General features: G+C 44.4%; 1 protein-coding gene and 1 non-coding gene across 3 annotated transcripts; one reads left to right on the top strand and one right to left on the bottom strand.

Annotated features, from left to right (window-relative positions):
* The first annotated feature begins 136 nt into the window (after nt 1-136).
* On the top strand, nt 137-210 carry TRNAN-GUU. The gene has a single exon. It is a non-coding gene; the product is annotated as a tRNA-Asn (tRNA).
* A 2,664-nt stretch (nt 211-2,874) lies between these two features.
* LOC103256411 (low affinity immunoglobulin gamma Fc region receptor III-A-like) lies at nt 2,875-9,984 on the bottom strand. Of its 2 annotated transcripts, XM_008054286.1 has the most exons (5): nt 9,867-9,984; nt 8,569-8,589; nt 7,973-8,230; nt 7,341-7,361; nt 2,875-3,050 (listed from the first exon to the last, which is right to left on the bottom strand). In XM_008054286.1, the coding sequence occupies exons 1-5, from the start codon at nt 9,904-9,906 to the stop codon at nt 2,875-2,877; spliced, it is 516 nt and encodes a 171-aa protein (XP_008052477.1). In that variant the 5' UTR covers nt 9,907-9,984. The 2 variants fall into 2 exon arrangements, 1 of the variants encoding a protein (XP_008052477.1); XR_504073.1 differs by lacking the exons at nt 2,875-3,050; nt 7,341-7,361; nt 8,569-8,589; nt 9,867-9,984 and adding an exon at nt 4,541-4,773 and having other exon boundaries at nt 7,973-8,312.
* Between the last annotated feature and the right edge of the window lie 4,369 nt (nt 9,985-14,353).

Raw genomic sequence — 14,353 nt, 5'->3', positions numbered from 1 at the left:
CGCGCCCTAGGGCGCGCGGAAACGGAAGCTTCCTGCCGGTTTCTGCGTCATCCTCAGCTGCAATTTTTGGAAGACTGAGAACACTGCGAAATTTCTCTTCAGTGAACTGACTTGGCAGCAAAACAGGCCGCCGCCTGTCTCTGTGGCGCAATCGGTTAGCGCGTTCGGCTGTTAACCGAGAGGTTGGTGGTTCGAGCCCACCCAGGGACGTGGCGCGATGTTTTGTGAACAGTGGACTGTGCCGGACTTTCTGTACTGAAACGGAAAACCACCTTATGTACCAAACGCCAGAACCTTGGCCTGGCCTTCGCGCTGTGTGGTTTCCGATCTCCTCCTCAGCCTCTGTGCCTCTCTAGCAGTTGGTGTAGCGCACCCAGGCTTGCAATTAGAGTTTTTAACTACTTCACTACTGATATTGCATTATGCAACCGATGCTTTAGGAGAATTTATCAACCAAAGGAAGTAAATACTAAGCCAAAGATGAATATCTTTCCCGCCAAACCTCTGCCTGCCTTGCCTGTGTACTTCCTAACTCCTGAAATGGGCACTTGGGGTCCTCAGTCCTGCTAGGTCCTATTGGCTGCCAATTCTTGGAGAATCTGTCTCTCTTGACTCGTCACCTTCCTCTCCAGCCTCACTGCCACTTACTTCCATTTGGGTTACTGCATGTTACCTAGTCACCCTAGCTAGTTTTCTTTCCTCTCCTGTTCTCCTCCAAGTGGCCGTCGGAGAGTCCTTCCAAAATATTATGCAGTTCAAACCTGACCTGCTTCAACTCCCTCAACGACTTGCAGAGTCTGAGACAATCTCCTTAGCTTAGAAGGCATTGCCCTTCACGATCTGGCCCTGAAATCTCTCCTTCTCCCCCACTGACTCTTTAGATTCCAACAGAACCAAAATACTTTCTGGAATGGACACTCTGGCTTTTGAATCTTTGCCCACGGACCTTGGGTCTTTCTTCTCTCCTTTGCCTAGCAAACTCTTAAACTCATCCTTCATGACCACACCAAAATTATGCCTCTTCTCTGCAGCTCACTATTCACTCTCTTCCTACTTGCCTGTTATTCTCACTGGAATGAAAGCCTGTCCAGGGAATGATCCCGTGTGGTTCATCTAATATTTTCAGCACCTAAACCAAGCTTGGCACTTCGTAGTACTAAATAAATGTGAGATGACTGTCCAAAGCTTCCACAAGCACTTGTCTCATGTCTGAATCTAATCTAGGGTTTACATATATCCCTAGCTCTACCCGGGCCTCTCCTTCCTGCCTAGCTGTGCCCTTTTCTATCACTCTCCTATCCTATACATCCCATAACTGCTGCCGGCTGTCTCAGCAAGATTTAGAAAGTAAGCTGTCCGATCCATATAGATTGTGGTGAGATGATGGCTGAAAGGACGGGGTGTTTCTCACATACCCAAAGAAATCTCTGATAGAGTTTAGAAAAAAGGGGAGAGGAAAGGTTTTCATCATTCATGCTTTATTACCATGGTTTTCCCATCATCTATCTGAGAGTATCATGCAAGATCTTGTACATTGCTTATTGGAATTAAGAAATGCTCCGTTTAAAGCTTCTAAAACAGAAAGAGATAGCTAAAGCTTTCTTCCATAAGCATCCCCACCCTATTGGTACTGACATGCTGAGGAATGTCAATGTATCATAATTGAACTTAGGAGAGTTCAGTGTGTTTAGTATTGGTTATCTGACATTTATTTAATGAGTGAATAAAGCTATACCCGAATTAAACATGAAAGCAGAAAAGATGGTTTTACCGTCCCTGCCTCTCATTTCAAATTCTTACGACTCTGGTCAACAAGTGTCTTTACTCCTGCCCTTTCCTTCCTGTGTACTTGTGGTTGACTCTTCTCATACTTTCTCAGTTCAGAATTCTGAGATATTTTTGTTTACTCAGCTTAATCTGTGACAGTGACACAGGGTTTATTCTGTGCTTTCTTTTTCAAACCTCCACCCCCATGCCAATCTCCAGTCTCCTTTAGGATAATTTTTTCTTCACAGAATTCAGAAAGTTCATCATCAGTCTACAGCCATACCACCCTGAATATACCCAGTCTCGTCTGATCTCAGAAGCTAAGCAGGGTCAGACCTGGTTAGTACTTGGATGGGAGAAAAGTTAAAAAAAATTTTTTTTAATTAAAAAAGGGAGAGTTAATCATAATGTACTTGCAGATCACTTAATTCTGATAGAGATCCCTTGGAAAATTCAATTCTATCTCCTTCTTGATTTCCTGTTACCCTCCACTGTGGCTTACGTTCTGGGAAGACTGACAGCCTTATCTCTGGGCCCAAATGGAAGCACCTTCCCTGCTCTATCTTGGAACACACTGCTGTTTCTCAGCCATCCCCTTCATTGGTTCTGCGGATTCCCCTAGGTCTCCAGAAGCTCCCACATTCTGCCTGAAGGAGTTTTGGGGTACCCTAAAGGCAACCAGTCCTGCAGCAATAGATGTAGACCACTATCTACTGATCCAAAAGTCTACTTATCTATTTTTTAGGAACAATTTTTATATATTTAAAGGGTCACTATCCAAAGCCTGAGTTGTCACTGCTGTGCGGGGACAAAGAAAGTGATGATTGGGACAAAGAAAGTGTTTGTGTAGCTCCAAGACTTCAGTTCCCCGGGACATAGCTACTCACTGAGGCTTCCCTCTTGACACCTGAAGAATCCAGGCCTTTACTTTCCACCAAAGACCAAGAAAAACACGAGAGTTGAGTGAGGGCCCTCACTCCAGGCTCTGAGTTGTGTTTTTCCTGCTGCTCGTGGAGATGCCTAATGGGGGTGAGGGGGTCGTGAATCCAGAGAAAATTTCAGAGATGCTGCTGCCACTGCTCTTATTTACCCCCATGGGATAAGGGATCATTTGTCCTGGGGGTTCTGGCTCCATTTATAGTTGTGGTTCTCCCAGTTCCTCATTGAGTTTCGAAGGTTTCTTTGCACAGAGAAATACAGTCCTGTGTCCACTACAAACAGGAGTATCATCAGCAGGCAGAAAGTGACTTGGTGCCAAGCTGAAAAGAGTGGTGGATGGATGGCTGAACCTAGTAAGAGAAGTAGAGAGATGAGAAAAATGATGGTCATTAAGGCAGAGATCTGGAACAAAGAGGGAGGTCACCAGTGGAGAGTCTTCCTGACACCTGCCAAGAGACAGGTTGTAGGGATGGTGGGGGAGTTCTGATCTTAGTGCTCTCTGAGTAGAGCACAACTCACCAAACCCTTAGCAACAGCTTCTGTGTGTCTGACAGGGAGTGCTAGCAAGCTAGTACGTTGTAGCTGGGTTTTATGTGACAGTTATGCATTGGTCAGATAATGCTACTGTCTATAAACTGGGACAAGTTTGTGGATTCGTAGTTTCAATTTGTTTAGCTCTTAATTTTGATATAATTCCCAACTTAAAGAAAATGTACCAGAACAGTGTAAATAACTCTCATATACCCTTGTCTAGATTCATTAATTGTTTATATTTTGCTCTATTTACATCATTTGCTCTCTTTTTCTAAGCATTGGAGAGTATTTAGTTCCAATTTAATATGTAATGAAATAATTATTATACAAATTATGACAGTGTCTTGTCAAAATTTCAAAGGGCGTTTAGCTCCCTTTCTACATGCAAACTGTTTACAACTTACTTCTTGGTCTAATCACAGATAGGAGTTCTGTGACATGGGCAAGTCCAGGAACATTATGCTAGGTCTCTGACCTGGAGGCTGGCACTACAGAAACTAGAGGTGTTTTGGAGGTAAATTAATGGGATTCAAAATTCTGTCAGGATGTTGATGCTTGTCTAGTTCTTTCATTTTTCTTAACAGTTAAATATCCAGGCTTTGAAGTCTTTGATGTGACCATAGGGACAAGTCAATTTTTAAAAATTGCTTCAGTGACTTCCAAAGGAAGTCCATATGACCTATGTCATAATGTTGCTAAGGTCCACTATAATAGTCAAATTAGGTGCATGTAAAGAATTGTTTAACACAATATCTAGCACATTGAAAGATACCCACTAAATGTCACTTAGTCTGTTACAGAAGAAATTGGGGTTCAGAGAAACTAAGTGGCTCACTCAGGTCACATGATTACTTAGCTACAGAGCCAGAACCTAGATTCCTAGCGCTTCCTGTGGTAGGTGAGGGTACTTCTGCTGGTTTGGCTCTTGGCTAAGAGGCTTGAATATGAAAGGAAGGCAGGTGAAGATGTGTCAGCATGATAAGTACACATGACATCATGGGTGTGTTTGATGTAAGGTCAGATATACTTCTGGGGGAAGATATGTGGCTTCTGTCCTGTCACACTGAAGAGTGAATGACACCTCGTAGCCACTCCCAAAGGAACAGGCTAAAACAGAATTGCAAACCTACCCAGCAATCAGGGACTTTTAGGGTCTTTGCTAGTCACCAGGAGGGAACCCCATATAAAGAAGAATTTCCTCCCAACTCATCTTCTCAGTGTGAGTGCAGGCTCTACACACAGGGACCTCCAGGCACTATAGGGTTACACATGTCTCACCTTGAACAATGATGTTCACGGTCTCCGAAGACACATTTTTACTCCCAATAAGGCCCCTGCAGAAGTAGGAGCCGTTGTCATTGCGTGTGGCTTTTGAAATATAGTAGTCAGTATTCTGATGGAAATATCTCTTGCCTTTGCCATTCTGTAAATATGTGACCTTACGCACAGGAGTGTTCTTCCAGCTGTGGCATCTCAGATGAATGGGATCCCCTTCCTGGAATTCCCACCGAGGGGCCTGGAGTAACAGCCAACCTGAAAGACACAGAGAGGCCCCAGGCCCGGGAGGACTCAGTGCGCAGGACTCAGTGCGCAGTGCAGAGCTTTGTGAATGGAACATGTGTCACCCAGATTCTACGACATAAGGAAAGCCAGACGGGGAGCTATCCCTATATAGTTCCCTGTAGGAGAAGATTGACCAGACTCTGCAAAAGAACTCAAGTCACACCAAGACTTTTTGTCTGATGGAGAAGAGGGACACACACACACACACACACACACACACGATCAAAGCATACGGTTATAGCAGAGGGACTAAGTAATGAGGTGGGGGAATGCAAAGTTGGGGATATCTGCAAGACTCTTAAGTGCTAGACTGTAATATGACAAGTAATAAGGAGTCACAGCAAGTTCTAGATCAAAGAGTAAAAATTGCATTTGAAAGTGATTATTAGAGCTAGGTACAGTGGCTCACACCTGCAATCCCAGCATTTTGGAATACCAGGCAAGAGGATTGCTTGAGCTCAGGAGTTTGGGACCAGACTGGGTCACAGTGAGACCCTGTCTCTACAAAAAAGAAAAAAAAAAAAACTAGCCGAGTGTGGTGGTGTACCTGTAGTGACAACTACTTTGGACGCTGAGGCAGAAGGATCGCCTGAGCCCAGGAGGTCAAGGCTGTGGTGAGTTGGGATTGTACCACTGCATTTCAACCTAGCCCACAGAATGAGACTTCAACTCAAAATCAAGAAAGAAAAGAAAGAGAAGAAAAGAAAAAGAAATAAATAAAATGATGATTAGAGAAAAAGATAGATTTCAGAAGGAACAGGCAATTGTAGGAATACTGAAAGACTCTTGCAGCAGTTAGGAATAAATGACTGGTTGGCCACAGGAGTAGCTGAAGAAATCATGAAGGAGTACTTCACATAAAAGCTAGGGAAGGGAAAGGCATGACTAGTAGTGCTCAGAGTGGTAATCGGTGGTTTCTGAAGGTCTACAGGGCCTTAGTGAGACCACCTTTATTATTGAACGTGGCCTTCAAGAGAGAACATTCTTATATCACCAGGACACTGGACATTTGTTCTCACAACCATCTCACCAAGTAATCAGACTCTAAAGAGATAACATGAAGTCATGGTTAGGAGAGGACCTGAATAATTAAAAATGTTATTGCCTATAAATATGATAATGACGCAAGAAAATATCCATGAGACAATATTAAGTTAAAAAAGCAGAATGTAAATAGTATATATGCACAGAAATAAAGGAAAGATATGCACTTACATATTAGCAAAAGTTTTCTCTGAAGTAATGGGACCAAGGGTCATTTAAATTTCCTCCCTTTTGCTTTTATATATTTTTGAAATTGACCTCAAGTGACTTTTGTAATAAAAGCAAAGCAAAATTTACTCTAATTTTATTTTTTTTAATTCCTGAAATCCGCTTTCCCAGGTTAACTGACTATAATTTAAAAAACCTGCTACCTCATGCTAAACAAAACTGATAGAACATGTTTGGTGAAGATTCTGTACCAAGAAGGTTTGCCAAATTTCAGGTAATTTTTGTTACTAATCAAGACACATCATTTATCAAAAGAAGCCATGTGCCACATATGTTTTCAGCAGAGAGATGAGTCATTATTAGCATAAGATTATGGTTTATATATACGTGTGTGTGTGTGTATGTGTGTATATGTATATGGGGGGAGCCAAAAAACCTAGAACTATTTATTAAAAATTGTATACTTTTTCTTATACGTTTAAACTTCAGTCAATTTCAAAGTACTCTCCATTTGATGCAGTACACCTATCAAGATGCTTTTTCCACCGTTCAAAACAGTTTTTGAACTCATCGATTTTGATGCCTTTTAGTGCTTCTGCTGTTATTTGTTTCACCTCTTTCACAGTGGCAAAACATTTCCCTTTGAGGACTGATTTTCAGCTGGGTCAACAAAAAAAGTTGCTCTGGGCGAGATCAGGTGAATAGGGAGGGTGGGGCATGAGGGTCAAGCAGTTTTTGGTCAAAAACTCTGAACACACCTGCAGTGTGGGCAGGTGTGCTCATAAATCACCCATCATGAAATGGGCAAACATGTTGAAAGAACCTCCAAAAAAAGTTCACTGAAGCCGAACACAGCCTCTCACAACAATGCTAACTGGTACGCTAAAGCCAATGGGTTTCTAGAACACTTACCTAGCAGGGGAAGCCTGTATTACAAGAGTCCTACATTCCGAAAAATAATTCTGGGTTTTTTTGGGGTCCCCCTTCATAATGTATGTATTCCAGTGGCCTTTGGGGGGAACATTCTCATTTCAAGCTGTACTGTCAGGGACTCAGTGAATGTGTGTGTTTGTGTATATGAGTGTGTGTGTTTTATTGACCATTCATTATGAGCCAGATGTGGCATAGACTGGAGACACCAAGATGCCTAGATACATGAAACCAACCTCAAATAATCTACAGTCTAGACATAGAAGCATACATTCCTAGAAATGATCACAGTACAATGTGATGGGCGCTACAACATGCTAAAAAGAAAGAACTACACGAGCAATGAGATTGGAACAAAGAAATTCCACCTGAAAGAAGTTAAGAACTCATCTCACAGGAGATGAGTGAAATGGCTCCTACAGGATATCAGAAGTTTGCCTGGTGAAGTTAATTCTCATGGTCACAATTTAATATAGATCTCATTGGTTCTAAAAACCAGTTTCTAGAGTCAAGTTCAAGGCAAACTGATAACTTCCAGACTTGATTTTTCCATTGCTTTTTCTTAATAATTCCCCATTTTATTTGGTCACAGGTGGTCATCTTTTGGCTACCTAGATAACTGATATTCCTTCTTGTAACTCTGGAGAGAGTAAGGGCCATGCCAGCAGGGTAGTACAGTCAGAGGCAAAGGAGCCGTGAATATCAGCCACAGAGGCTCAATTCCATGGAACTCAGTTGCAGGTCCACCTCTGTTATGCCCTCCTTCCCCTCCTGGGTTGTTCTGCATGGATATTAATTTCTGGAGTTGTGTAGTACAGCAGTATCTGTGGCATGGCAGGTTTTGACATTTTGCCTAAGGCCTATGTATAGCTAGGCTACAACCCTGATATTACTCAGTGGGACCACAGACCATCTCATCTTAGCTTTATTCCCCCAAGAACATCATCTTCTGGCTCTTCCCAAGTACTGCAGGACTCCTTGTTTCACCCTTTATTGGTAATTTCCCTCTTCCCCTTCACCGACTCACCAAGGTGGACTTGCAGCTGCACCGGGTCACTGAGTTTGGAGAGGCCTGTCTGGCACCTGTACTCTCCACCGTCCTTCAAGCTGGCATCTGTGATGAAGTAGCTTGAAGCCTGGCTTGAGATGGGGTTCTCATTGTGAAACCACTGTGTGGAATTGTCCTCAGGAGGGTAGTCCCCCTGGCATTTCAGAGTCACATTGTCCTTCTCGAGCACCCTGTCCCATAGAGGCTCTAGAGACACCACAGCCTTTGGGAGATCTGCTAAGGAGCCAAGAGAAGGTGGGGTGAAGATAGGGAGGGGACAGGCCCTACACTGCCCTTCCCAGGGAGGCTCCAAGCCAGAGTAAGCCCATGGTAAACCTGGGTTTGCATGGCTTGAGCCTGTGACTCTCAGTCTTAGAGCACCTTGGACCCATTTTTGACCTGCTCCATATCTTGAGTAAAACTGGCCAGAGAAACATAGGATCAAGTCCTGCTGTGCTGAGGGAACTGATCCTGCTAACCCCACACCAGTAGTTTCCCATGCAACGGGCATTTCCCAACATCCTGTGTACCCATATGTGTCTCACTTTATCAACCTGAGATTGTGAAGTACTCACCAATTTGCATGTCAGCTGAAACTGCAAGAAAAAAGAATGAATCAAATATTTAGCAGGAGTAGAGAGCAGGGTGACTGGAGTGTAGAGTGAGTTTAAAACTCCCCTGCCCGCCCCTACCCCAGGAACCCTGGGATATTTTCTCCAAAGGAGAGACACAGATTTTATTTTTATTTTATTTTTAGGGTTGGGGTCTAACTCTGTTGCCCAGGCTGAAGTGCAGTGGTGCAATCATAGGTCACCGCAACTTTGAGCTCCTGGCCTCAAGCAATCCTCCCTCTTCAGCCTCCTAAAGAGCTGGGATTATAGGCATGAGCCATTGCACCTGGCCAGGAGTTATTGACTTTTTAGTGTGATTTCGATCATTAGATTCCCATTCTCTGTTAGAAGAAACTCAGGCGGTGGGAGAGAAATGGATCCTGGGAGAATCAGGATATTCCTAGTAAATATCTTCGTACTGCCTGCTGTCTCCAGTGTGCATGCCTCCTGCCCCACTGTCCTCCCAAATCCCTGTTTTCAACACCATTCCCTTACTCCTTATTCCATGTTCAAACTCACAAATTAAAGGTAAAAATTGACCGGGCTCGGTGGCTCAGCCTGTAATCCCGCGCTTGAGGTGAGTGAATTGCCTGAGCCTGCGGGTTCAAGACCCGGCCTGGGCAACTTGGCGAGACCTCATCTCCACAATAAAGCAAAAAAAAAAAAAAAAAAAAAAATCAGCCGGGCGTGGTAGCGCGCGCCTGTAGTTCCAGCTACTTGGAAGGCTGAGGCGGAAGGATCACCGGAGCCCAGCAGGTCAAGGCTGCGGTGGCCGGGAACGGCCACTGCACTCCAGTCTGGGTAACTGAGTGAGACTCCAACTCAAAAAAAAAAAAAAAAAAAAAGAAAAGGTAAAAATTGAATTTCCCTGAATTAAGTCACAGAAACAACTTCAACCCAAGTCCCCCAGAGAGAGCAAAAATTAAAAGTCATAGAGAAGATCTCTGGAATGTCAGGCTGAAAGAGAGATCTGAGGGACCACCTAGTCTAAGCTCTTCAATTCACACACACAGACACTGAGACCCAGAGGGGTGAGGTAACTGCACTCACTCTTCTTCCCCTCCTGATTATGCCCAAATCAGAACCAGCATTCTTCCATTTCCAGTCCCCAGACAGTTTGTCCTAGGAGCTAAATACAGGGCTATAGACATGGTGCGGGGTCCCATTCCTTGATGCAGGTCTTGTCCCTGGCCCCAAGGGAAGTCTCAGCTGAACCTAGGGCATCTCGAGCTTCTCCCTTAGTCCAGGAGACCCTGACTTACCTAGAAGCAGCAGAGCCGTCGGCAGTAGCAGCTGCCACATGATGTTGCACTAGAGTGGACAAGTCACCACAGATATCCGGAGCCCCAGAGGGCCCTAACTGACTAGAAGGAGGAAGTACATAGCCTTTCCTCCAACCCTTCCCCCACCCATCTGTCACTCACAGGTTCCTTTTCTGAGAACATCATCTGATTCCTGAATTAGAACTCTGAAAAGTAAGCCCCACAATAGAACAGGAGCAAGAAGGGAAGAGCCTTGAGGGGAAGCTGAAGTAGGTCTGTCCCCTTTGCTTCATACAGGTCTGCAGCTGAGCATCTGGGGACATTGGCAGCATTTGTCAGAGTGCACCCTCGGCAATTTCAGGATGTTTGCTTCTACCTCCTGGGTTTGGATGCACCCAGCACCAAGAATGGGACAGCCTAACCCTGGAGATGAGGGCTTTCTTCATTCTACCTCAGGATTTCTCACTGTCCTGCCTGGCCCCAACCCATCACCATCTAGCCCAGAGCCTGCCTGCATCCAAAAAGTAGTAATTTCAAACCTTCAGACCACTAAAAGTATCTCTGCCTCAATTTGATGTACACCCATGCTTTCTTTCAAAATTCAAAATGCATGCCCCTGGGATATTATTTCCATAAGAGGAATACGGACTTTTTTTTTTAATCTTATTTTTACAGGTGAGGTCTAGCTCTGTTGCCCAGGCTGAAGTGCTGTGGTATGATCATAGCTCACTGAAATTTCAGGCTACTGGCCTCAAGTGATCCTCCTACTTAAGCCTTTCAAAGTGCTGGGAATAAAGACATGAGCCATGACGACTGGGGCCCACAGTTTAGTGTGATTTTGATCATTAGATTCCCATTCTTTGTCAGAAGAAACCCAGGCAGTGGGGTGAAATGGCCCTTGGGAGGAAGGAACACCAGAGAAAGACTGAAAGGAACACAGAAAATGTATGGGGAAGGGAATGACGGCTTGAGGTGAGGACAGGACCTCAGGCCTGTTTACCTCTGATCACCACGGCATTACCAGGGCTGTGTTGAGCTCTACCAGTATACCTTAGCTCGGCCCCTCAGCCACTGCGTCTGGGCTGGTCTGTCAATGTAGTAGCCAGGGTTCCAGGGTTTCTTACCAGAAAAGGTGGCAGTGGGTGTTCAGGAAATGGGAAGATTGTTAACCCTTCTCTCTCCAGGTCCTCCCCATATCTCCACTTTGTTGGCTCTCATCAGTCCAAGTCCCAGAAAGAAAATCAAATGACTCTACTTGGTAGTGCTACTCCCTCAGCAGATTCCTGGACGTTGGGGCAGGTCTCACCTGGCTTGGAAAAATGCAGAAGGTGAGCAGCAAACAAGTGCAGGTACATGATCCTTGGCAGGGGTGGCATGGAGATAGGGGCTGGTACAGGTGCCCACTGACCACTGCTTTGGACCAACTTCTAGAATCACTCCAGAATCACATAAAAACCACTACTTAGTTTTGTTTTGTTTGTTTTGTTTTGCCCTGTGTGGAGTTAATTGATCCTCTCCCCATTGCCATCCACCTAGTCCCCCAACTCTCTCTCTCTCTCTCTCTCTCTCTCTCTCTCACACACACACACACACACACACACACACACACACACACACACACACACACATACTTATTTTCTTGCAGCAGCCCCTCCTCCACAGGCCCTTGGATTCAATGTTGGGGTGGACAAGACAGTCATTCTAGTGCTCCATCTCAGGTGATTAATTTACATATTGCAAATTCCAGACTAATATCTGGATAAAGCTCTTTGCTGAAGCACTTCAGATGCTCATGTGGGAAGCCTAAAGCAGAAGCGGTGCCTTTGGGGCCATGGACCACCTCTGAGGCAGAAGGTGAATGTCCTTCAGTTCTCTCTAGTCTTTACAATCATCTAAGTAGCTTTCTGCCATGTGACTTCTGATCCCAGGCATTCCCTTAGATTTCCTTCTTTGAAGTTTTAGTTTTTTCTCTGATTTTTCTTTTTTAATAAGACTCTCATTCTGTTGCCTAGGCTGGAGTGCAGTGGTCTCAGCCTCCTGGGCTCAGGTGACTTTTCTACCTCAGCCTCTTAAGTAGCTGGGACTACACGTGTATGCCACTACACCTGGCTAATTTTTTTATTTTTATTTTTGTGGAGATGAGGTCTTACTATGTTGCCCAGGCTGGTCTCAAGAAATCCTCTTGTCTTGGACTCCCAAAGTGCTGGGATTACAGGTGTGAGCCATTGCACCTGGTCTTCTGACTCATCTTTTGTCTGCAGTTCTCAAAGGGAGGGAGGAATTGTTAGCTGCAGAGAGGGTAGGCTAGGCAGGAAGAAGAGGAGGGACAGCGCAGGAGAGGAGAAAGGGTCCGCAACAGCATGGGAAGCATTCAGTAGGTTGTTATTAGGTGCTTGTTAAACAGTTCTCAAGTTGAGTGTCGTTGGGGTTGTAAGGGATAATTTTACAATGATGGATAAAATGCAAAAGTTTTACAGAGGGGCAAATGGGCTTGGGGCACATTATGTTGACGTGTTTGTCTTCACATTTGCCTTTTCTCTCTTTCCCTCTCCCTTTCTTCCCCTCCTCTTGTTCCCTCCCTTCCTTTCCACATTGGAATGCCAAGCACAGCATAAGTTTTTGATTACAGAGGTCAATTGGTTGTCATCCTCTGGGGCTTACCGTTTCGTAGGAGAAGATAAGTGTATGCACAAAGAGGGCAGTGGCTTGTTCTGTCTCGGGCAGTACTCTACCTGGAAGAGAGACCACTTTAATTGGGTCACAAAAGATAACGATGTGTTCAGCAGGGAGATGTGGAGGCAAAAGGAGTGGCGTGAGCCAAGACTTGGAGTGGAATGGACTGGTGTGTTTGCAGGGTGTCGCTTCCAAGTGTGGTGAGTACCACAAAGGAGAAGCACGGGCTTCCAAGGGCTTAAGACATCAGAGTCTCAGATGAGTCTGGGATGCAATCCCAACTCTTATTTCACTTCTCTAGGCCTCAGTTTCCTTATCTATAAAATGGGGCTACAATAAAGGTACTAGCCCCATGGAGTTATTGTGAGACTAAAATGAGAATGCTGATGAAGTTGTTGGTTCCTTCGCTGGAGCCATGCCTGTTGCTTACTACAGAAGTGCAAGATGAGAGTTTGAGGCCTTCTTTGGTTTTCCACATTAGGTTGTGAGGCCCCCCACTCCCACCAGCTCCTTTAGAAGCTTGTGTTTTCCTTTGTAAAATCATCACTTTTGTGAACCGAAAGGTCTTGGAGGACAGGAAATCGGTTTACTTTGTCACATTGTCTACCCAACATTCAGCACAGGGGCTGGCACATACTAGGCACTCAAGACATTGTGAAGGGCGCTGTATGTCAGGGCGAACAGTACATACTTTTCTCTGAAAGCTATTGGGAACTAGTAAAAAGTTTTGTTTTTTTTTTAATGATAAAGATGTGAGGTACAATTCAGGGTTAGGTATACAAACCTATGCAGGTACCCTTGTTGCAGTAAAAAGTTTTAAGCTGGAGAGGGACATGACCTGTTTTACATTTTATAAAAATGACTCTGCTAGCAGCCCAAGAGATAAATTCGAGGAGAGAGGATTGAGGATAGAGGGGAAGGTTGACACATTATTTCAGCAACCCAGTTGAGAGACAGGAGATTCTGTTTAAAAAATGGAAATGCAATGGAAGTATCTAGGTGAGATGTTAACAAGGAAGAATGGGTAAGACATTGGTGAGTGATTGAGAGGTGTTGGAGAAGGAATCTGGGTGACATTCTACTGATTTGGGTAATTAAGAGGATGGTAGTACCTTCCATGGGTGTAAGAAATGTAGGAAGAGGAGCAAGCTTTGGGAGGGGGAGAATTTCTCCGTTTTTGACATTATTCAATTTGAGGGAGTTGTGAAGATTTCAGGTGAAGATGCCAAGAAGAAGGTGGTTGGATATATTGCCCTGGAACTCAGAAGACAGATCAGAGGAGAAGATTAGACAAAAGACAGAATTTAGGAGACTCCAATGTGGTTGATGTTTTAAACTTCTGCTAAAATCATGGGTCCCTATTCAAGAAAAATGCAAATAGACACATCATTTTTCTTGTTTTTTTTTTTTTTTTTTTTTGGTTTGTCTGTGTGAGTCAGTGTCTCACTTTGTCACCCCAGGTTGGAGTATAGTGGCATGATCACAGCTCATGCAGCCTGGACTTCCTGTGCTCTGTTGATTCTTCCACCTCAGTCTCCTGAGTAGCTGGGATTACAGGCAGACAGCACCATGGCCGGATAATTTTTTTGATTGTTTTGTAGAGGCAAGGTCTTGCTATGTTGCTGAGACTGGTCTCTAACTCCTGGCTTCAAGCAATCTTCTCACCTCAGCCTCCCAAAGTGCTGAGATTACAGGCATGAGCCACCATAACCAGCCTTCTTATAATTCAAGAAGTTCCATGTAAATCCACTCAGAGATCTTAGCTTAAAATAAAAATGGATACGATCTCTCCAACTTTGAGTGAGAAAATAAGG

This window comes from Carlito syrichta, unplaced genomic scaffold (genome assembly GCF_000164805.1).
Source record: "Carlito syrichta isolate Samal-C Ts95f unplaced genomic scaffold, Tarsius_syrichta-2.0.1 Scaffold289400, whole genome shotgun sequence".
Classification (NCBI taxonomy): Eukaryota; Metazoa; Chordata; class Mammalia; order Primates; family Tarsiidae; genus Carlito; species Carlito syrichta.
The sequence above is the reverse complement of the archived record's forward strand: the minus strand, read 5'-3'. Positions and strand labels throughout refer to the sequence as shown.